The sequence below is a fragment of the Lates calcarifer genome, linkage group LG2, assembly GCF_001640805.2.
Source record: "Lates calcarifer isolate ASB-BC8 linkage group LG2, TLL_Latcal_v3, whole genome shotgun sequence".
Lineage (NCBI taxonomy): Eukaryota > Metazoa > Chordata > Actinopteri > Centropomidae > Lates > Lates calcarifer.
Window position 1 is genome coordinate 1583033 of NC_066834.1, and position 24375 is coordinate 1607407.

The window sequence follows — 24375 nt, forward strand, 5'->3', positions numbered from 1 at the left end:
ACCCCGCATACCTGCCGAAACTTGGACAGATTATGTTCCTCTGAGATACAGCCATATGTACGAGAACAGTATAGAATATTGGATAACGTATTGAATGAGATTCATATGTTGACATCTTCAGTTTTGTATGAAAAAAGACCCAGAGGAGTAAGTAAGAAGAGGAAAGAGGGGGTTGTTCCAGAAATTTGCTTTCCTACTATGTGGTGTGTGACAAACTTTGGTCAAGAGCCAAATGACTGAAATTCCAACTTTGAAGCTTTAATGAAGATACACCATAGTGTTTAACAGACCCAGTAAGCAATTTGCATTTTGGCTCTGTTTTGGCCTGGTATGTAAACCATTATTATTTGCAGATTTTCTCTACGCCATGAAAAAGAAAGCGACTCATTTACAAACACTAAGGAGCACATCTGTAGAGAACAGTGGATGAAGCTGAGCACGAAAAGCATTTTGCGGTCACAACAGGCCCCCAGCAAACTAAATAACCACAGATGAGGAATGCACCAAGAAAAAGCATTTACAACTGGTGCTAGGAAAAATGTGTTTCTCATCTTGTCAGGCAAGTGATGATGATAGGAACCAGCTCAGATCCTCATCTGTTCTGGATGAGCCAGGTCTGTAGACAGGGGTCAGCAAGTTGTGCACCTAGTACATTTCCACCGCCTCGTCCTCCAGTACCAAGCCTCAGTCCTGGTGGTGTACTGTAAACGCACAGAGGCTCTGGAGGTGGAGGTAGAGTCACGTAGGAGACAAATGTCAGACTGAACGATCTGGACATGTATTAGTCATCATCACCTAAAGAAGAAGAACATTTTCTGGATTAATCACATTTCTATCAGAGCAGTTGATGGAGAAGAGACATTGTTCCACACACACCAGCAAGAGTTCCCTGATTCTGACTCTTTTTGTTCTCATTTCTGTTTTTCCTCTGAAGTCGAGTGAGACATGGATCACAGGACAGAGCAAAGTAGCTGAGCTGTGGCTTGTTAAAATGAATCACACACTGACAATAGTCTGAATTTGAATTTATGATTACATGAAAGAAAAAATGGCTTTTCTGCATTTTATTATTCACTTTAACTGATTGTACTGATTTCAGTGCTGAATCAGCTTTCTTTGCCACAGTTCTGCAGTCACTTTTTTTTTTTTTTAAGTTGGACGGTGACCAACTATTTTTGTCCACCAAATTTTGTTATTTAGATTTACCAGCAGAGAGTTTAGAGCAAAGACATGAAATGTGCCGCACAAATGCCAAAGGAATGCCTGGAATTACTTTGGTGTTCACTGTTTAATTGCTGAGTTTGCTCCTTTAATTGCAAGCACCATTTGTTTAATGCTTGGAGTTATGTGAATGTTCATAACATCCGCTGCTTGAAGACAAATGTAGATTTGTGAGTTTCCAGACTCTTCCTCTGTTATTCCCTGTCTCTCCTGCTCCCAACAGGTACTGTTTCCTTTCATGTTAAATGAGCTGTGTTAATTGTAGGTGTAAAATCTACATTATAAAACAACCAGATGGACATTAAGCTTTTTAAATCTATCTAATCCACATATCTGTGAGTATTTGGAGCAGCAAACACCAAATCCTGTCCAGGACTGCTTTAGTGGGTAACAGTGTTTGCCAGAGTTGTAAAGTTTTACCACCAACTTCACCTAAATCAAACCGTCATGCTCAGTACTTTAACACAGCGAGAGCAATATGTCTCCAGTTTATGCTGTTTGTTGTATGTAATAACTGAGGTGCATTAAACAAACTGAGTTAGAGTTTTAAAACCGATTGTCCTGAACCTGTTTAAATTCCCTTCACAACCTGTGTAAAAAAAAAAAACAATAAACACAGAGCGGTTCGTCTGTGCCGATTACCAAAACCTTGGTATTAATAAAGCAATAAAACAGTTTCATTTTCTGCTCTAATGTCAGATATGACTCTTACTGTTACATACAGACTGGTGACAAAGGAAAAAAGCTGGAAAATGACAGTTTTGATGAGTATGAAGATGATGTGAATCATCGCTGTGGCCTTCACTGTCGCCAGATCTCAAACCAGTCCAACACTTATGGGAGATTCTGGACTGAAATGTAAAACCAGGCTCTCCACCACCACCACCATCAAAACACCAAACGGGGGAAAATCTTTGGGAAGAATGGTCCTCCTTCCCTCCAGTAGAGTTTTCTAGATTTAATTAGAACCAATACCAAGGAGCGTTGAAGCTGTTCTGGCAGCTGGTGATGAATTATGATCTTTAATTTGTCACCTGTTTGTACATCACACAACTCAACATCAATATGAACCTCATACTTAACCTCTAAAAATTAACAGGGAGCACATCAGTTTTTTACCTGGTAGAGCGAGTCGTCTCTCTCTGTCAATACAGACTGAAATAACCCAAAACATCTTTTAAAAAAAGAAAGAAAAATTAATCAAAAGGCCAGCATGTAATCCTTAAACTGAAATGGAAATCATCAGACACTGAAAATGACGAGATGCAGTGGAGTGGAAATGGATAGCTTGTTATGTTTTGTGTGTGTGTGTGTCCGAGAGGTCAAACACATTCCAAGGCACCGTAAAGTTCAGTGTTGAACATGAGGGTCAGTCCATTACATGTAGCCTGCAGACAATGTTCTGTCAGCAGATTCATTCCTGCTGTCTCCTCTGTGGTAATGATTCCCAGCAGGAAAACAAAATGTCTCCTCTCATTACCTCAAATATACAGTAAAGAAAAAAGAATTGTCTGATTGTAAGTCATCAAATGAATACTTAACAACTGTTCTAATGCATGTGATTATTAGTATATTTACAGGTTGTTTAAATTTCCATGAAATACTTCATATATAAATGAATGTATGTAGGTCAGACGTGTTTGAAAACAGCCTGTAGGTCAGCAGTTTGAAACCTCCTCTCGACACAGCAGCTGAAACATCGTGACAGGATTTGTTGATTGAAAAACCTTGACCTTCTGTTTGCTGCACGTCGTCCGTCTTTGACGTCTTTCTCAGTTTGTTTTTAAAGTTTGTAGGTGACCGGTCCTCACCTCACCTTTAAAGGTGCGTAGCGTTTAGCCTGAGGTGTGTGACGGTAAAAGCAGTGGGAGTCTCAGCCCAGTATTCAGACCGCTCCATCTCCACGTAGTCCCACATGTTGGGGCTGTGGGCGAGATGCTGCAGCGCTGAACAATAGTAATCCTGTGCTGGTCCGGTCCAACACACAGTATGTGGTGTGGGTTTTCTGTTCCACTCAGTCAGCTAAGCAAGCAGAGTTGTTTCTCTGACCGCATACCATGCCGGTCATTTGCTTTTCTGTCCCACTGCTTACTCAGACATACACTGGTAGCCATAATTGTTACTGAGAGAAAGACATTTATACAAGTGGCCGCCACAGTGGCCAGAAGCTGCAGCCAAAAACGGAAGTGCCTTAAGATGCAGCTCCACTAACGGCCACTAGATTCTTCATCTGTCCCTTTGATCAAGATCCATTCAAAAATTTCCACCAGACATTCAGCTAATTTCATTTTCATTCGTGTGTCTGGGTGGTCTTTAAAAGAAGAGGCTGATGTTTTTCAGTTTGTTCGTGAGTGTTTTCTCGTCCCTCCTCAGCTCCATAAAAACATCTCTGCTCTTCAAACTGAGGGCAACAACGCAGAGAGGAGCACATTCTGTTAATCTATAAGACATAAACATCTTTTTAAGGTTCTGTTTATACTTTCTTTATTTACAAACCTGTGATATTATCACAACATGTCTCAGATTATTTCAGGCCAGATTAGGCTGCAGGGAATAGTCATCATGTATCATATGTTAGTGGTATTTTACATGTGCAGGGTGGGTTTGTGAAAAATGTTGTGCAAAGTTTGATATCGTTTGGGTTTTCAAATATATAACCACGTTTTTTTTTTTACTCCATTCATCGTGGTACGATCAAAACAAATTTGTTGTTTCCTTTTTCTTATTTTCCTTTTTATGAAGATGATGTCAGTTAGCTGTGGTCTACACCTGACTCATATGGAGGTCCTGTTTATGTGGACACTGGAGAAACTGTGAAGAGAGGGTGTTAGCATCAGTAAAATGACTGCAGCAGTACATGAGTCTGTTTGTTCCGGTTTGAATAAGTTTTGACTCTTGAGACGTAGGAGTGCAGCTTTTGACACATGATGTGTCAATCAGGTTCAAAAGTGTAAAAGTGTTGAAAGTGCTTCAGGTGTTTATAGGCGGACAATTAAATGAGTCACGCTGTGTGTTGTTTTCCTGTGTTTTTCCTTGATACTTTGAGCAGGAGTCTCTCAACCCTGCATCCAAACACAGAAGGAATCACCTGTGCTCTTACAGGAGGCGAATCCAAGGCTGGTTGATAACAGATTATTTGGAGTAAGGTTATTGTGCTCTGCGTTCTGTTATTGCAGAGATTGCTCAGTGCATGGAGTAAATACTGTAACAGCTCACTGCATCACACCGCTCATCTTTACCTGTTTTCTTCCAGCAGACATGAAATTTGAAAAATTTCCTCTGAGGCCCAACTTCCTCTGATGAAGGAATTTGACCTGACTTGACCAGACTGTAAACACTGGTGCGCTGTCATTTCTCTTGTCTAGAACTTGGACTTCTTGAACTCCTCCCTTTTCCCCCAAATCCCTGCTGTAATGAGGAACGTGGCTTACGCTTCCGGGAAGGACGCTCCAGTTATTCAGAAAATTTGTAAACGGCTGGTGTCTTGTGGGCAGTTGATTAGACTGCGGGGGTGAAACAATTTCAAGAGACATTTTAATAGGGACTTTTTTTATAGATTAGTCCACAGAAGAATGCTTCAGGACCTGACTCCGGTATGTCCCGAGCCCCTGGGCTTAGGTCAGGTTCAGTTCACTCGAGAAAAGCCAACAGAGCGTTATTGCTGCGAGGAGTAATTCATCTGGCCTTGTTGTTAAGAAAATCATGACAAAGCTGAACTGCATTGTTCATAATGAGCAGCCTTGGTTAGTCAGTTTTAGGCTCTGGGCCAAACCACAGACAGATGAAAGAATGCAGCCCAGTTGTATGACTTGATGGATTGACTCAAGTGACCATAACTTGACATGTCGCGCTGCACGTCTTTCTTATGATGTTTGTAAAACTACGAGAGAAAAGCTAAACAGTGCATTCCAGATAGCAGGATGCCGTTCCAGCCGGTGGGAGAATGGGATCATGTGTTTGTCAGGAAGATCCACACATGAGTAATCAATGCTCTGTGTGCCAGTGAAGCTAAACACATCAGGAAACAAAGCTGGGGCTGTCGAGCAAGCAGGACTTTCCATGTTGAAAAGCACTGTGAGCTCACCAGGAAATGGGAATACACAGGATGAAATTAAGCCACAGTACACTGGAGAGGACACACACTCAGTCTCGTAGATGAAATACAGTAGAAGCTTTCAGTCCTGATGGTTTATTGTTTATATATGTAGTTCTGTTGGTAATGAAGAGTCTCTTCCCTTGTTATTCTCGCACATACACTTAGAGGAATTTTGTTTTTTCCTGATAGATCCGAGTTTAAGAAGCGAACCTCCAAACAAAACACAAAAGGGACAACGACCAGTGACCAACTCTGTGGCCATCACAAACATAAAGCTGTGAACCAGTGTCAGTAGCCAGGTCAAAGTTCCAAGAGCAGAGTTTTGGGATACCTCTGCTGTTCCCCCTCCCATCCCTGACATCCCTGTAACGGGCCACTGGATACTGAATGTCACTGCTGCTCGTTAAAATGTGCTGAGCGCTGCTGAATAATGTATCTCTCTTTTCAGACCAGTTTATTCACCTCAAATTCAAAACAAATCATTCTATATTAGGCTGCACTTATTCACCATTAACTAGTTGCTTATTAACATACGTTTATTAGTCATTATGAAGCACTTATTAATCCTTACATGATCATATTCTACAGCTACTAGAACATTAACTAAGAGTTTTTCTCCTAATTACTGCTGATTGATGGTGAGTAAGGAAGTGTCCAAATAAATTAAGCCTCTGTTCAGTGGTAGAAGAACAAAATCAGAATCAGCACAAATAAATAATAATATAATAATAATAATAATAAATGTATTAATGGAGCATTTCAGACATTTTACATATATATTTCAACATATATCAAAGATTTTTTCTTTCTTTCACAGCAGCTGGTTACTGGTGAATAAGTGTATAAAAATAAATATAAATTCAGTCCTGTCTGATGCACATGCACAGTTTCAGGTGTTTTACTCGCCAACACAGTCTCGTTGTAGTCGTTCCCGTCTGTGTTGGTGTAGTGGGGACGTGTTCCAAACTGCTGGGTTTCACTTAAGAAGACGTACTGGTACTGACTCAGGCTGCATGTTTGAGATTCTCAGTGAAACACTGTCAGATGCTTTGGAACAGTCTGAGCCACTGACAGCGTAATAACATGGTGCAGTAATATATTACATTGCTGTTATTCATTGACATTTTTAGCTCTACTAGTAAGAGTCTGGGGCTGAGAGGACGGTAATGTTGGTCTGTTGTCAAACCCTGTTAGTCTCTCTGGGTTTGAGGAGCAGCACAGTTCTTCTCCTCTGCTCACATTTATTATTATAAAACCATAAGTATGGCTGCACTCTCCTACAGTCTGTCATTAGGTGTGTTTGTGCTAAACCACGAGTTTGTGATTTGACAGTGCTGATGCTGGTTTGCCCTTTAAGCTAAAAACATGAAGAAGCAGCAGTGTGTTTTTATTTTCAGATTTTCTGTGTGAAGAGTAGGAGTATTCATCTTTACATGACATGTGATGTGTTGCCTCTGTGTTCATTTTGAGAGATAAAAGTTGAGCAGTTAATATTTACAGTAAGTTTGTGTATTGATGAAAAGGTTTCACTAAATTTCAAGTCTGATGTCTTCACTGCTCAGCTAATAAGCAAAAGGACCTCTACTCTTCATAAAGCTTGTACGACACATCCTTTAACTCCTGTGGAAAGTTCTGTTAGCTATACATAAAAAAAGTTCTTGGCATGCACTCGTACACCATGTGATGACTTTGGGGAGGGGATGTGAGGTTGGACTTCACGTTTAAAACACGTCACAAACGACATCCCTTGTTGTTGTTTTAGAACAACACCGTATGTGGAGCTCCTGTGGCTCGCTGCCAGGTTTGTTCCCACCAGTAATAGTATTAGTGTGCACATTATTCCTCCTCTCCTCTCAGAACATTAGCTTCATTTCGCACATTCTGGGAAAAACTCATCATTTTATATGTCAGCTGCACGGCTACAAACATGGCAGATTTAGACATGTCACCGTCCACTGAGAGTGAAACTGTTTGTGAGACAAAACCTTTGTTGTGTGACACACAGGGAAACTCATCAGACTCTCACTCTTCACACTCCATCAGTGTGAGATTGGGAGAGGAACAAAACTTGTTGTGGTTTTAACTGAGCTATTAAAGGGCAGAAGTGAGACTGAGGCCTACAGTGAATAACTGAGCCAGAGCCCCCACAAGGCGGTGGAGGAAGCACCTGTTCCACAGCCAGGTCATTATCAGCTATTATCTTCCAGCGCTCTGAAGACCGGGGCTCAGCAGTCTGACGCAGGACGGCCATTGTACTGATCTATAACCTCAGGACAAAGCTGTTTACTCTGCTCTTTCATTCATCACTCCATGAGCTCAGACCTGTGTTTTGATGTTTCATGTTTACTTTTTACAGATGAAATAAAAAAACAGCCATGTTTACCTCTGCTCAGCTGATATGGCTTTAAAAGGGGAAATCTGGTGCTGACGAGAAGTGATGGAAGCAAAATAATAACAACAGTGGACAAATAACCAGAATGCTGCACTCCAACTTTGGCGCCCCCGGTGGTAAAAAAGTGGCAGAAAGGATTGTGCAGCACGAGCCCTTCACAGATCTGACCTGCGTTCAGTCTGGATGCTTCTTACTGTAGTAGTTCAGATCCACTGCCTGGTCACAGTCATGCAGATGCAGGTGAGGTGTTCAAAGGTCGAATGCACAGCTGCACACAGTCTAGGTTTGGAGGCCAGATGTGACCCAGGTCCTGGGGAGACATGGTAGTTCTTGGTGGAGCAAAAGGGCAAACTTAAACCAGACAGAGCTCATCTCCCTGTCAAACACGTAGGTCTCTGAGAGGCACGAGTACAGACGAAGATAACCTGTGGAAACTGAAGGAGAGGACAGAAACAGTCAGTACAACGTTAGATTCACCACCATCTCACCTGCTTTCTGTTTTGATGACTGAAGACCAGTCTGTGTCCCAGTGACAGTCACTTATGTAACAGTTAGAGTCGGTTATTTTGGTGTAAAATATGTCTCTGCTCTCCTTCCTGACATTCTGAACAAAGTCTAATCCTTTGTTTCACAAATATTTATGTCAAGCAAACTGTTCAGTAGAACCATCAGTTCTGGTAAAGTCTGCCTCCTTCACTTCCTCATCTTTGAAATGTTTGAGGTTAAGGCCAGGTGGAAACCCAGGCAGTTTTGTTTTGTTTTGTGTTTTTTGTTTTTCTGAGTGAGAGAAGGTTGTTTTGGTCTGTTGGTCGGTTGTCAGTGATTTTACAGCTCGTTGGCTGTTGGTTTCAAGAACCCAGTGCCTGAACATGCAAACTGCTCATCCACATGCCACAGAACCTGTGCTGTACTCAGCAGATATCGTCACTTATCTACCAGTAAAGCTTAATTTGTAATTGTTTACTGTGCAGTGCCAACTGCACTGATCTCTGTTTAATATCAGACACCTCACACGAATTGGGAAACTCTGTACTTATTACACGGCTTTGACATAAATTTAATCTTGTCTAAAGAGAACAGAGAGCAACCTGTCAGACTATGATTAACTGAAGAAGTGAGCGTGCCCGTACACGACAGACCAGCTCCTTCAGTCGCAGACATCATCAACTGTTTTTACTAAAATGCTGTAAGCTTCGATCTTACCCCTGTACTCGCCTCAGTTTTGACAGATTGCATCACAGCAATGGGAGGATTTATTGGCTTATGCTTGTTTTTGTACCGTTAAAGTGGTTTTATCGATACAACCTCCTATTAAACAGTGCCGGGAAAATCCATGGACTTTCTTTGGATTCTGAGAGGGAATTTTTGTACTCTTGAATACATTTCACAGCAGATTTTTTCCCCTGAACTATGATTCAACTCTTTTGTGCTTGGACAACGTGGTGTTTGTTAACCTACTTTTGACAAAACCGACACATAGTAAAATGCGTTTATGTCCGGGACCCCCACGCCTGCTGAGAACATCACACAAATGCTTCAGGTTTAGCTTCAGGAGTGAGGTTGTGAGAGCAGGATGAACTGATCTGACAGCAGATTCTCTAAAGGGTCCTCTTTTTATTTGCCTCTTTATGCATTTCTGTTTTCAAGTTGCATGTGGTGAGCTGGTCGTATGCTTTTAATTTATGCTGTGTTTTGAAATAAACCCAAGTATTCGCCCTGAAGTTAACAAATTCTCCTGAGGGATGTTGTGGAAACGGGGGTTCAGCAGAGTTGTCCTTATAAGCTTGTTGCTGGACTGTGCGTGGCAAAAAAAAAAGTTACCCTTTACGTTTGCACTAAAAATACATGTTGTAGTAAGCTCTTCCCCTGGTGTTAGATTCCATACACATATGGCATCTATGAAGCTTGAAATTCTTTGTACAGCACTGTTTGTAATATTTGCTAGATGACTCTTCCTGTCCTGCCTGACTAGAAATTTTGTTTTTGATTTACTGTGGTTCATCATTGTTGTCTAAAAATATCTATGTCTAAAATGAACCATATGCGTCTGGCATTGCATAACAGATCAGCAAAGGAAAACCAGGAGTGTTGGTGACATCGGGTGGAGTTGGCAGTGTGTGTGTGTGTGTGTGTGTGTGTGTGTGTGTGTGTGTGTGTGTGTGTGTGTGTGTGTGTGGGGTGGGGGGGTCAGATGCCACCTCAGTGATGGAGCTAAAAGTTTTGTTGCAGAAAATTGACTCAGTGCAGCCACTAAAAAATATTTGGATAACGGAGCTGTTACAGTCATTTTGTTGACTGTTTTGTTTCTTGTACTCATCATGGTGACCTTGAGTGAAGGAGACGGAGAAGGGAGGGAGGGAGGGAAGCGTGTTTGTGCGCCAAACTGCTCGTCTGGAGCAGCCGGTCTCTGGTTGTTTTGTCCGCTGCTGCTGCAGACCTGATAACGGAGGAGAAGTGCTGGGCAGGCAGCACGCCGATGACCTCCTCACCTCCCGGCCAGTCCCTCTCAGGCCCCTGACACCTCACACTTCACTTTCCGTCATTGTTTGCTCTTCCTGGCATGTGTCTCCTCCACATGCATGGGGGAAGAAGGAGGTAGAAGGAAGAGGATGATGGAGGTACACGGTGCAGTTTTCCTGACCACAGTGTATTGGCAGTCACTTTATTTTCAGGCTCCAGCGAGGATGATCATAGTTTCATCTTCTCCCTTTCAGTAACACCTGCTCTAACACTTGAGATTGTCTGTCAATGTGTTTTTTATGTGTTAGGTTTATAATTGTTTGTATGTTTATGTTGTTTATTTTATTAGCATTAGTTTTCTGTTTTAGTTGGTTCTCGTTGATGCCTGGATCAGAGGAGGCAGCTTAGTCCACACTCATTTTACTGCTGTGGAGAGAAAACATGAAGAACTTTGGTGCCTGATTTCATTTGGGTTTGTAACTCAACCAAATTATGAAATAAGCCCCTCTCTTAAAGGATTTGTGGGATTGAGCTCATTTGTGGTAACGGGAACTCTTTAAAGGTTTTATGACCCTTCGAAGTCTGTTTGTATTTCCCCAAGTACAGGAATCTCAAATGTTGGGATCATAATAAAAACACAGTCAACCCGGTTCTCATCACGTTTCAGCTGTTCCATACCTACTAAACACTGAACACTAAAGCTGGCTGTAAAGGGAGATACGGTTCTCCATGTCTCTCTGTCCTGAGTCATGTAGTAATGGCTGCCGCTCCAGTTATATCTGGCCTGCGCCGGTGTGACCAGGCACTGATGTCTCGTCACAGTATAAGAATGCAGCCCTGTCCTGATCAGGCAAAGCCTCCACGTGTTGTTTTATTTTTTGTTCTTTTCTTTTTATTGGTGCAGCTCCTCGAGCGCTCTGCTGTGACGATGCTTAGCAGGTCAGACTGCAGATCCAGTGTCACTGCCTGAGTAGGTGAATAGTGCAGTTGGGAGGGAGTCAGTCATGCCAGGCTGCAGCACATGATGAGATGCAGAGGGTTTAGCCGGAGGGCAGCACTTTACTCTTTGACATCAAGACAGCAAGTGTGTCACAGAGTTCCTTTGTCATTTGACTCAGGTCTAATTTGGGAATAGGAGATGTCCTTTCTCTCTGCTGTGTGTGTGTTGTATAAAGGCTATGTTTCCTCAGCAGTGACCCTTACACCTGTTGCACTGCAGCAGATTTCTGTGTCATGCTATAGCTGAATGTGCAGCACAGCCTGCGTCAGTCAGGGCTTTCACTTCTGTCCAGGGTCACTCACTGTTGTAGCTGCAGAAAGGAGCACAGCAGGAAAAGTAGTCCCTGTTCTGCAGAACCTTTAAACATCAGATCTGTGCCTGCTGAGGATGGCCTGTGTGATTGTGTGTGTGTGTATACCCACTGTGTTGTGTGTTTGAACAAATTGCAGGTTGGATGTTTAAACAAACAGCATAAACATATTATCTCTGTTTACACACGGCCCTGCATAGTTCAATTTAAAATGAAAAGGGAGAAAGCGTCGCAGCTCTTCAGAGGTTTCCTGCTGTAACACAGACCCTGAAATCATCAACCTGTTTCAAATTGTTTATTCACAAGCAAACAACAAACACTTTATGTAAACACCTGTGTAGGATGCAGCTCAGCTGTTGTAGACACTGAAGTCATAATAACGATAAGCAGATAAAGCTGGATGTTTAAAAAGCTTCAGGAATATCACACGTTTTAATAGAAATCATTAAACTAGACGATCATTCATCCTAAATGAGGAAACTAAGATCTGTGGTGAGCAGGGTTGAGATGGAGATGCTTATTCATGCTTTTATTTCTTCTGTTTTTACCTGCAGCTCAAACTGTCCAAACTGCAGCAGCTCAGCATTTAACTAGAAATAAAAAGAAATAACATATCGCACCGATTTCACCGTCTCTGGCTTCCAGTTAAATTCTGCTTTAAAAACAGAGCTGAACAGTGTGTTACCGTCCTCCTCCTCCCTCATACAGCCTGTCCTCCAGTTTCTTCCCACAGAGATGATCTGATCACATCATTAATAAAATTTATTGTACAAGCTTCCATTTCTGTCTCAAACTCAGTTTGAAGGAATTTGAGTCTGAAAAAACAAAAAAAAACAAAGAACATAAAAAATACTGACAGCAATGGCTGCCAAACAAAAACCATAAAATGAAAGTAACGTCCTCATTAAAATAATGTGTAAAACGAGGTGTCCCACAGAGCTCTGTTCTGGGTCCTCTGTTGTTTTCTTTACGTGTGCTGCCTCTTGGACAGATCATTACGATGTTCAGTTGCTTTGCCTTTTAAACCTGCTGGGAGCAGCCAGTTGTCCATTTTAAATGAATATTTCAGGAAGTATATTTGTTAGTGTTCAGCATAACCTTTGAAATGTAGCTGTCACCTTTAGATAATCACCAGTTTACACACTCATGTTTTTTAGACATCCGTAAGATGTGTGTAGAATAATGTCAGTAGTCTGTCTGGATGCAGCAGCAGCAGAATAAAGTGAAGTTTTCTAAACACCAAACTCCCCAAAGTGTCTTTGAACTGCGCAGCGTCGAGTGTCTCTCTGCAGACCTACAGGAGAGATAACGGCTCAGAGGAAACACTGGTTTCAGATCAGGAAAGCCAATTCATCTCCTCACTATCAGGCCTCCACGTGTTCTCTGCATGTCGCTCTTCCCTCTCTCTACACGCTGATGGACACGCTTAACACACACACAGACACACACACAGGATGTTATATCTCCTGTGATCTCCTGAGTTATGCAGCCCCAAAGGTGTTTATCTCTTTCTTGACAACAATGAATGGCATAGTTGGAATAGTTATCCCCACTCGTCCTTGAGTTCAGTCTGGCCTGAGTGTGTATGCACACGCACACACACACATACACACACACCTCACCACAATGCAGGTTTAACAGATTTCCTGCGAGCTATTGTATCTGCTGGAAGATGGTGGCATCCTGAGCCAATCCTCCAGGTCGAACAAGCCAAATCCTTCCTCCCCCTTTTCCTCCTCCTCCTCTCTCTCTCCCCATTTCTTCTGAAACTCTCTCTCTCCTCCTCCTCCTCCTCTTCTGTCCATGTTACCTTTCCAGTATATTTTTCTTCGGCTGTACACAGATCCATCTACCCATCAGTCCATCTGTTTTTGCCCTCACCCACCCCTCCTCTCTTCCTCCATGTGTCCAGTGATCCCTTGTGTAACCCCTGAGGAGCAGTCTAAACACTGTTTTCAGAGCCAGGGCTGTTGGGCCTCCAGTAAAAACAGAGAGACCAGACACAAACACTCGACTCGGACCAAACGCCCGCCTGCATCCCGTATTTTGGCCCTGTGCTCTCCTCTGTGCTACCTTCAAATAACAATTTATCCATTTCTCCACACCTATCGTTAACCCCTTACTCGTCTCGCTGTGCTTAATGAGCCAAACTGATTTTATTAGAAGAATCGTAGAATCAAGTGTTTCTGTCGATTGTGTCGGTGCACGAGGGCAAAATATGTGAAAATAAAGTCTCCATGTAGAAAATCAGTTTACTGATAAACTGTATCAGAAAAAGCTTGTTTCATGTTTTCAACACTCACAGATGTTTTGTGTCAGGGCTGCTCGTGACTCACACTGCTGCTCTGAGACCTGAAACCTGTTTAAGATGATTTTTATTATGGTAACAGTCTTTCTGAGTTTCTGTGCCCACAGTTTGCTAAAAATGGCTCAGTGTTGTCATGCATTGAAAATTGTTGATTTGTGTGTTTCTTAAATCCTCAATAAACAGAGTGTTTGGAAATATAAATAATAAGTTATTCCAGGAGGCGTTTGGAAGAACTTGTCATGGAGAATCAGACGTCAGAAAAGCTGCTTGTATCCAGAGCTCAGTCAGTTAGGTTGAGGCTGAATCTGTAAGACTTAAACAACTGTTTACATCTTATTCTAACACACACAGTTTGCTTAATTGGTGATTAATAAAATCCAACTTGTTATTAGTCACAGTTTTAACCTTGGTTTCAGCTGGTATGCAGCTGAATTCCTGGGTTTGTGGGTGTTTTTTTCCGTTTTTTTTACGATGCTTCCTTTTATGATCAGAGACTTAATGAGAAGGTTGGTCCGACACCTTTGCTGATGACTTCTTCAGTAAAATGTTAAAAATACTGAACATGCCTCTTCCCGCTCTGATAGGCAGATGTAATTGTTGCACTGGAGCAGGACATCCTGCCTGTCTCTCTGTGGGGGCATTAGAACAAGGCTGCTTACAGTAACGAAGAGCTTTTAGCTGAAAATTCATTATGTCCTCAAGAACAGACAATGCATTACAGACTTGCTGCGTCAGACACTGAAACATGCAGATCTGAATTCCCCTCTGTGACATTCTCATGTAATCATATTTCATTGAATGTGTTTTCAGTTCTGCCAGCCGGGAGGTTGGAGGCTGTCCAGGGAGAGGAGAGCACCCACCTTCTTCACCGTTGTGCTGACGGATATCGATTCAGACCGACACTTCTGCTCCTGCCTCACTTTCTACGAGGCGGAGGTCAATCTGCAGGTAAAGTGCAACACAGCAGGTGTTAGTCCTCCATCAGAGGCACTTCTTTAAATTCAGGGAGACACTTCATTCCCCCTGCTGTACAGCTGTTTGTGGACTGGAGTAAACATGAAGTGAAAACATGAACATGCGAGTAACGTTTGGACAAACCTCCTCCATCCTGATGTAGAGACATCTGTATGCATGTTATTTCACAGTCGCTGCGAGCGCCTCCTCCTCCTCTCGGCTCTGTATAAGATCATGACAGTGATAATCCTGAGTTTCATGGACTCTTGTGATGAGCATGAGGTCACATTCATCCTCATGTGTGTCTCTCATGACTCTTAGGGGCCATCGGGGAAATCTGGCTCAGCCAATGTGATGGTTCTCATTTTCTGTTTTCCATTTTAGGCTTATTGTTTTGTTTTTTTTTACAGTCTTTGGCACTTTTCTTACTTTTAGGAATGTCTGCCGCGTGCATGATGTCTTCCAGAATTTGAGGCATTAGTAGAAAACAAAAGCCTGTTTGGATCCAGCCTAATAAATTGTGAGCTGGCTGAGGTGACGCCGTTATAACAGAGAGGATGGACCGGTGCTCGCCCTCCAGCTCGATTCATTTCATTTACTCATGCATACAAGATTGTGTTTGATTACAGTTTAGTGGTCACGGCACAAATGTTCAAAACCCCCATAAATTATTGATTACAACAGATTTGTTTGGACTAGGTCGTTTTTTGCACTTATGAATGATCTCGTTAATGTCTCCTCCTGCCAAAAGCCCACAGAATACCAAGCTAATTGCTTCATTGTGTTTGACTTTGTTAGAGGCCTCAAATGACTCCGGTCGCTCTGCCCACTGTGACTTCACATCCTGTCACATGTGGAGAGGCGGTCGTCAATCACATTCCAGTTAGATCAGCAAAAAGTTTTCAAGTTTACTTCGAAGTGCAGTCTTTTACGAGAAAATATGTGTCAGCCCTCGTAGGCTGTAGGACTCACTTTGGTGGAATGCTGAGAATCAACAGTGTAGTGGAGCATCCTCTCCTCATTACTTTACCATCGCTGCTTGTTGTGTGAATCAGGCTTTAATTACAGAAACATTCCTCTGTTAGAACAACCGGGCACATTTTTCCACACTGGATCAGAGGAGGATGGATTCAGGGCAAACTGCCACATCAAAGAGAGAAAACAAACAAAAATAGCTCAGTTGTTGACTGTTACCATGTCTCTGTGGAGGAGCTGCTAACAGACTTAATTACCATTGATTGTCACTTGTTGGTGAAGCACCTCAGCTGTATAGAATTAAATATATTGGAGACCACAGCCCAGTGGATCGTCCTCCTCCTCGGCCTGTTTTCTGTCCTCATACTCTGGATGCACGGAGGAAATAGGAGTTGCCATTAACAACAGATTTGAACTTGATTATGAGGCCTGATGTTTTTGTAATTGTGTCCTTGTTTACTGTTATCTGGAGACTGGCAGGGCTGCTGGTGAAGGCCAGAAGCTCCTTCTATCGCGTCTGCAGGACAGAATCACTTCACTACACTAGTTTAGTAGAAATTGATATTTTCCAGATATTTTCCAGGCTTGATAGAAACATGGAATACTAAATATACTCTGATTTATGTACAATTAATTATCTGACTTCACCTCACTCAAATCAAATCACAGTCATGTCTGCACAGAATCTTCTCCTCTCACTTTCAATCAGAAGCAGGAACTAATCAGAAACTTTCACTAATTAAAATGTTAAAGACAGATGAACTCTTTGCGTATATTCCAGACTGTATTGAGAAGAATGAACCTATAAACACCTTACTTACTTTTCTCGTCAGCCTCGTGTTAATGATCAGATGAGGCTATATTTGGCCTGGTCCAGACATAAACACACATTCCTGGATCCAGTGTGTGGCACTGGAAATGTGAGGGTGTTTTAACAGTCTTCACTCTCTGAACTGACGTCCTTATCTGCTCAGTCAGATTCCAGAGAGAGTCCAGACAGGCGGCAGAGGAATGTATTTTGTCTAATAATTGAACCAAATCCTAAGAATAATGGTGAAATGTGACCCCCCTCTGAATGGGATATTTTGATCCCATACTCCTTGGTCCCGAGATGCTGAAGCACTTATGGCATGTTTTCACTGCCTGGAGAAATATACCAGATGTGATAAGGGCTTTAGTCAGGAATGAGCGCTGAGAGGTTGGTTTATCAGTGTTCTGATAGAGCTCAGGGATTCAGAGACAATCAGAACCAGATTGATCTTCATCTCAGTGATATTATTACCTACAGTTACACTTACTAAGATATCCTGTGGCTGCAGTAAAGAGTATTGTTGGTTTGGTCACTGGTGCCTCTGATGTTTTGCATTTGAGGGAAGCAGTATTTAACTCTTAAACTAATTTTGGCTATTCTCTCAGCAGATGCACTCATATGATCTTTGTTTCCTTGGAGGCGAGATCTTTTATTAACCTCATCATAATTTAATTAAATCTGTTGTGTTCGTTCAGCGGCTCCAGTGGGATGAGCAGCTGCGCTGAATGGGGACAGATTGGGAAAGGAGATAATTAATGGTCCAAACTTTCACAAATGTGTGCCTCCTCTCTGGAGACAAAGGAGGAGGATTTTTAAGATTTTTGGGGGATGAATATATGACTTTGTCTGATTATTTTTATTTTGTGGGAGGAATACAACTAACTTCTCGCTGTTTCTAGTTTCAGGCTTATTTTATGACGCAACCCTGAAGAGAAAATGCAAACTGGGAAGTTAGAGGTTGAAGAACGTCCATCCAAATGTCAGCACACATTACTGCGTGTTGTACATTATCACTGAACACCTCTTTATGTTGGAGGACATGCGTTATTTTTCCTTGGAGAATATGCAAATAACACATGATGTATAAACTATGCCAGACGTGAACTGGACAGCGAGTTTGAAGCACATGATGTGCTCACAGGCTAAACCAGCAGCTCAGCGGTGCTGGCGTGCTCTGCAGCACAGTTCAAGGTCTATAGTCCGCGGCACTGTGTTGAACTCTTCAACTGAAATAGTTTCTGTTTTTTGATGTTTCAGGGATCAAAGAATATTGAGGCTGATGGAGATGAAGACGAAGAGGCAGAGGAGGATGGCCTGATCCAGCCAGCTCAAGTGTTTGCACCAAAAAGTCTCATTCTCGTGTCCAGGCTGGATTATCCCGAAATATTCCGGGTAATAAGACGAGATGTGATTAAATCTTAATTAAAAAATATTTTACTATCTTGATCAGAGGGAATACTTTGAATTGTTTTCAGATCACTGCTTTCATCTTGCACGTCTGACATGATGTGAAGCGACTTTGTACTTTGTGCAAAATATTCCTGCGTTTGTTTAAGCGTAAGCGCACACTTCAGCAAAGTGAATGAGATATTTAAGCATAAGCACCTCTGATCTTTTCATTACAGAGCAGTTTCTGCAGAGTCAGTCATGCTATCGATGGTAATCAGTGCTCTGCTGTTAGAGGAGCTATTAGAATAAACTGTGTAAACGTCACAGACTAATCAAACTAATCATCCCTGGCTGAGACAGTGTAAATGCAGGGTTGCAGTATTGTTGTTATCCTTGTTTTGTTTGCTGTTGTTTTGCAGGGCTGCTTGGGTCTGATCTACACTGTCTACATCGACAGCCTGAGTTTCCCTTTAGAGGGTCTGGTGGCCAACCTCTTTACATTCCAGGTTCCTGTTGCAGGTGGATCCCAGGTGAGTCTGAACAGTCTGTCACTGCTCTGCCGCTGGCCTGTTCTCCACACTGCGCCACAGATCCAGATCCAGACCAGAGCAGGGGCTGGAAATGGTTAATGTCAGCCCCGTTGAGCTGTGAGGCAGTGATTGTTTGTGGAGGCTCAATGGTGCAGCTACTAAAATGATTAATGTTTGCTGTGCAGTCAATCAGGAATGTCGTGTTCAGATGGTGCCAGAGATTGTCGTCCAGCCACAGGCAGTAATTTTCTAATACATATTCATCATTTTTTTCCATCATGTTACTCAGCAGAATACCTCAGCCCAGAGTGAGGAAAAAGACAGCCTAGCTCTTAAACTGTGTTTATAGCAGTTTAGAGGAATATATTTCAAATGTCAGTGAATTAAGATCCCTCATTACTTAAAAAAACTATTTTGTTTGCTGCAGTTTGGTAGCCAAGTGCCAGAAGGTTACTTACTCCTTAAAAAACAGAAACCCTGAGGACAAAATGTGTCTCAGAAATGTGTTGGAAACTTGCAGTGTGATTGCTGCTGCCTCCTGGGACAGGTCCTCATCACTGAGGCAAAAATCTGATTCTGTTTTAAACGATGGCTAATGTGGTGCAGGAGGGAGGAGTCTGGCCTGATCCCCGTTCCCCTGCAAGACGCCACTTAAAATCCCAAGTGGGTCAATCTGCCTTTAGGGCAGGAACCTCAGCAGTGGAACAGACTCATTTGTCAAAGCAGCACCTAGTTAAACATACAGGTATGTCAGGAATCGTATGAATGGAGACCTTTGATATTTCACTTGACTGAAGAACTTCTGTTTGTTTTCTACATCTTCAAGGCCTCCACCACTTTTCACTTCCCAGTTCCCACAACTGTTGCATCACATGTTTCACTTGACTAATCAGCAGATGCACATTTCAGCAGCAGATTCACGCTATGGAAATCTGTTTTTATATTTCATATTGCACGTGTGTTGTTAAAGGATTTTGTAATGTTGCTGCAGCTGTGCGCTGTACCAGTTATATTTTGGTGAACATGTAATTGAGGTTTTCTTTTTGCTCGGTGAAAAGCAAACTCATGGAAGTGTCTCATTCAGTCGTGCAGCTGCAGCGTCTGTTGCACTGAATAACATTAGTCTTCTTTATTTGATACAGCCCCACTGCACTCGGCCATAAATCTAAATGAGTGACTGTCAGTTGCAGTAGCTGCTTGACCCTGCAGAAATTTTCCATGACTGTTCTCTGACCTTTACCTCTTTTGTTTTTCTTTACAGAAGCTGTTTAGCCTCGGAGCAGGAGACCGGCAGCTCATCCAGACGCCTCTGAACGACATATTACCCGTCACATGCAAGAGTGTTGCTCTGCTGTTCCAGCAGCTGGGTGGGTTCGGGCTCTCTGATAACCACTGACTAGTAGTCATGAGACAGGAAGGGACCTGAGTCAGGACATAACTTGTTAGTGACTGTGCTTTATTTGTTATGAAGATGTTATCCTGCTGAATAATTTACTGAGTGAACAATAGTTTCCTGTTGCAGGTCACGTCTGCACAGAGCTCCTCCTCGGTTTGTGTTAGAATCTGACATTCGTCTTAGTTGATTTAATAAAGCAGCTTAATGTGTGTGACATAGTTTACATTCATTCAGTCTGATCCTTATCAGATTTTTGGAGGCTCCATTCTACTGTACTAATCACATGGTGATAAACTACAGTGCTGCAGCACTTTTTACAATCAGGAGGTTTCTGCAGCGAGCCGTAAGAAGTCGGGGTTAATCCCACACTAACTGTGTCTGAGGAAAGATTATGTGGTTTCCACAGCGTCCCATCAGCGTTCCTGTGATTTCGTCCGGGCTAGAATGTGCACATGATGAAGATTTGATCCAGTTTGTTGGTCTCACGTTGCCACATTTGCACAATATGTTCAGTTAGACTGTAAACGGTTTGTATAGTCAATACGTGCTTTGTTAAAGATACAACATGCCTGATTCACAGTGACTCACACTGTATGTAGTTCAGCAGCGTGTGGAGCGTGTCACTTTCCTCAGGGCGGTTTGGTTTAAACCCTGAACTGAGGCTTTGTTCGTTCTATTTTTAGACTTTTCAGGTTATTGTAGAAGAATCAGGCTCACTTCACTTTTTGCTCTCTAAGCATGCATCTGTGAGCTGGGAGAGAAATTTAATACAGTTTACCTGAAATTTGATTTGTAATGGAAAGTTGGCCTCATTTAGCCTCGTTTGATTAGAAGAATGTGCTTCAGAGCAGAGTGGATTTTATTTCCTGAGTGTATTAACACCATCCTCTTTTTGTTTGGAGAACGTGCACATGTAGAGGTCTGGATACGCAAAACAAATCAGAACATAAAACCCAGAGATGGTCTGTCAGTCATCATAAGTCGGTTTCTGTTCATCAGCACTGTGCATAATAGTTTTAATTATAGTGAGGTCATCTGAGGTCAAGGTAACACGGCGGCCTGGTCAGTGTTGTATAGTAACACTGTGGTTAGTGTGTAAATCTTTGATATAATTAATTTTCATTTGCATGCACAGAAATGAAACTTGAAATCGGTCACAGCGCAGCAATAGTGTAGGAATAAGTGTTTGCCTTTAAACTTGAAAGAAATAATGGTTCAACATTTATCGTGATAATTATCGATATCGAATACAATACAAACATTTATATCATGATGTAGCTAGGAGGTGATTAGCTTAGCATAAAGACTGGAAGCAGGGGACAATAGGAGACGTTTGGACAGAGCTGTTTCCCTGTTTTCAGACTAAGCTGTGCTAACAGTCTCCTGGCTTTAAGCCTTTTATTTTGCACACAGCTATCATTCTTCTCCTCCAACGCAATCCATCCATCCATCCATCCATAATCTATATCTCATTCTTTTATGGGTAATTAGGAGGGAGATGGAGAAGCCACACAGGAACAGAAAGAACATGTAAAGTCTGCACAGACTGAACCAGACTGAACTGGATCTTTAACAGTGATTATATTCTTCAGTCCATCTGTTTAATACACTCAGCAGAGGATCAGTGTAGGTGTTTTAAACCTCGCTCTGTCCTCTGATCATTCAGATTGTTGTAATATAATAAGTGTTATTGATTGTGCAGTGGGACAGACGTCAGGAGTCTCTGACATGAGACGCGGCATCCAGAGTGAAAGTGACTGAGAGTCAGAGTTAATCATTCTTGTCATCGTGTTGACTGGAGGGTAAATATCGTTAAGTCAGCTGATCTGCTGAACAAGTGCATCGTTTCCACGTATTAGGTCATCTTTATGTCCTTATAAGGACCGGCCTGTAGCTGTGCAGACAGGCAGGTCGGCACATCATCCTCTGTGCACAGGTCACCCGAGTCACCAGAGAGGAATGTGTGTTAAACATGTCACACTAGTCAGGAAGTACATCCCCCGGGGGCGAGATAAAACTGGCCATCAACAGCCCTGCTGTTTGTTGTTTGTTGCCTTTGTCTCCTCTTTTGTCCGGCACTGTTTCTTTTTATTTAGAGCTCGGAAATGTGTCAGTGTTTCCACAAGTTAAGTAAACACCTGAGGCTGAGGTGTGATTATGAAATCTCGGTCGTGTGGTCACATGACCAAGACACGCTCCTCTGCGTCTGTCGGTGGAAAATATCCCCATCTGTCTAAAAAAGATGAATGAACTCACCTCGTGGTTTAATGAGACCGTTCACCTTCAAAACTCTGATTTTGTTGAGGCTCTTGTTTCCTGTTTATCGCTGAAATGCTCCACTGAGGCCAAACATCCAGACCCAGCGCCCCCAGTGGCGCGGGTATGTCTGCCAGTGTTCCTCTCTCCTTATCACTCCGACGTGTGATGAATCGGTCTGACAGCTGCTTGATAGGAAACAATAACAGGAACTGTAAACTTAGAATTCTTCCTGATTGTCACATTGGTATTTGAAATATTATTTATACTGAATGAGTGTGTAATTTCCTTTGTTTTTCAGAGATCAGGTTTCCCATAGGTTTATATCCAGTGTTGAACATGAACTGTCCCATTTGGACGTGGAAATAGATTATTTTTGTCTTCATGAAACAGCAGGTTACTTGGTCAGAACAGTAGAGGACAACTTCTAACGTCTCCTCAGCTCCTTTACTTTAGATTAAACCTTTGACATCTACACTGAACTAACTTTGTGATTGAGAAATGCACCAAAACTGTTCAATGCAAGTTGAGAAATCTGAACAATGTTGCAAGCAAAAGTAATTTTGCAGCAATTTGCTTGAATGCATAAACTGTTGTTTTCTTTCACGCTGCTCTGCACCAGCTTCAGCTCAGTATTCCTGCCTACATGTATTTTTGTCTTGTGCTTTGCTGAACAGAGCAGAGCAGTGGTCATTTATCAGAGATAAAGACACTGCAGAGGCAGAATTTATTCCATGAAGCTGCAGTAGCCTGTGCAGACTAAGAGGTTTGTGAACTTTCTGCAGCACTGGTAGACCAAATATCAAAATGAAACTAACACACCTGTATCCAAAATCCAGTCCATAAACACATCCATCTATATCAATGATCTGCAAGAACATTTTCACAGAATTTTGTGTGTTTTAAATTTCAGTAATGAGTCCTGAAGCCATTACTGGCATGCTAAGAGCCTCCAAATGGATATTGTTTGTTCCAATCTGTGTTCGAGGTTTGAAATCCTCCACAAACAGCGATGAATGTTTGATGAATGATCTGGAACAATGCAGTCGTCACATTCCAACAAATACCTCATTAATTTCGCTCTCGGTTGTTTTCTCGTTCCAGGAATCCAAAACGTTCTTAGCCTGTTTTGTGCGGTTCTGACAGAACACAAGGTTTTGTTCCACTCCACCAGTTACCAGCGGCTCGGAGAGGCGTGCCGCGCCCTGGAAGCCCTGATGTTTCCCCTTAAATACAGGTGAGTGTGTGTTTGACCCCCGTGACCGGACAGAGCCTCATATGACTTTCCATTAACACCGTGGCTGCTGTTATGACTTCCGCGGCTTGTGATCTGACTGATAATTAACTTTGTTCATCTGTGTTTTCAGTTCTATAAACACCTGAAGATCACATGTGGTTTAACCTTGTATACGTATTAACTTCCTGAGATTTTCCACTCTGTCTTTTCTGAATTCACTTCTCCTTGAAATGCCTTTCACTTGAAATGCGGTTTCTTTCCATTTTTGCCAGTAAATCCAACAAACCTCAACATAAGTGCATGAAACATAACTACTCGCACACAGGAAACTGGTGGCAAACTGTCATGCAAGGCACTGGTATCCTCTAATTTTGACTCAGCTGCTCAGGCAGAGCGGTTATCTAATAATCAGGAGGTTCCTGTTTCGATTCCCGACTCCTCCTAAGAGAGAGCATGTGAAAGTGTCCTTGAGCAAGACACCGAACCCAGAACTGCTCCTGATGTTGCATCATCAGTGTGTGAATGTGTGAGTGAGACGTCCATTATAAAGAGACACATTTACCATGTTTTGACCAAGGCCAGGAGCCAACGATCCATCATCCTGAAATTAAGGCGACCGCCTCCACTTTTAGAATAAAAAAATGTATTACCACTACAAATAAATACACAGAATATCTCACAAAACTAAACTAAACTAAAATTGTCCTTTTCACATTGAGGGCGAACGCAAATACTTTGTGATGAAAAGGCCTCAACAGGTAAATGATCAGTAATCCTGGTCTTGATGAGTGAGTCAGTGTCAGTGCGAGAGGCTGGTTCATATAATAATATCATATATTTTATCATATGACATGTGACATAGGTTAAATTTGTATTTGTTGTGGTTGTATTTTGTTTTGCAGATATATTTTATGAAAGTAGTAAAAGCCGCTCTGTCGTTATAGTTTTATATCGGTATGAAAGTCATTTAGTCCCTGTCACACCCCCTGGTTTCTGGTATTTGATGATGATATAAAATTTCCAAAACTTGTAAAAGATAA

The 24375-nt window shown here is 42.2% G+C and overlaps 1 protein-coding gene across 1 annotated transcript in view; it reads left to right on the plus strand.

Moving 5' to 3' along the window:
- sbf2 (SET binding factor 2) overlaps nt 1-24375 on the plus strand; it is a 78782-nt gene that overhangs the window by 15399 nt on the left and 39008 nt on the right. The window contains 5 exon segments of the mRNA XM_018663081.2: nt 14598-14735; nt 17785-17919; nt 18336-18446; nt 19708-19813; nt 23203-23335. Of these exon segments, the coding sequence (XP_018518597.1) occupies nt 14598-14735; nt 17785-17919; nt 18336-18446; nt 19708-19813; nt 23203-23335 (623 nt within the window).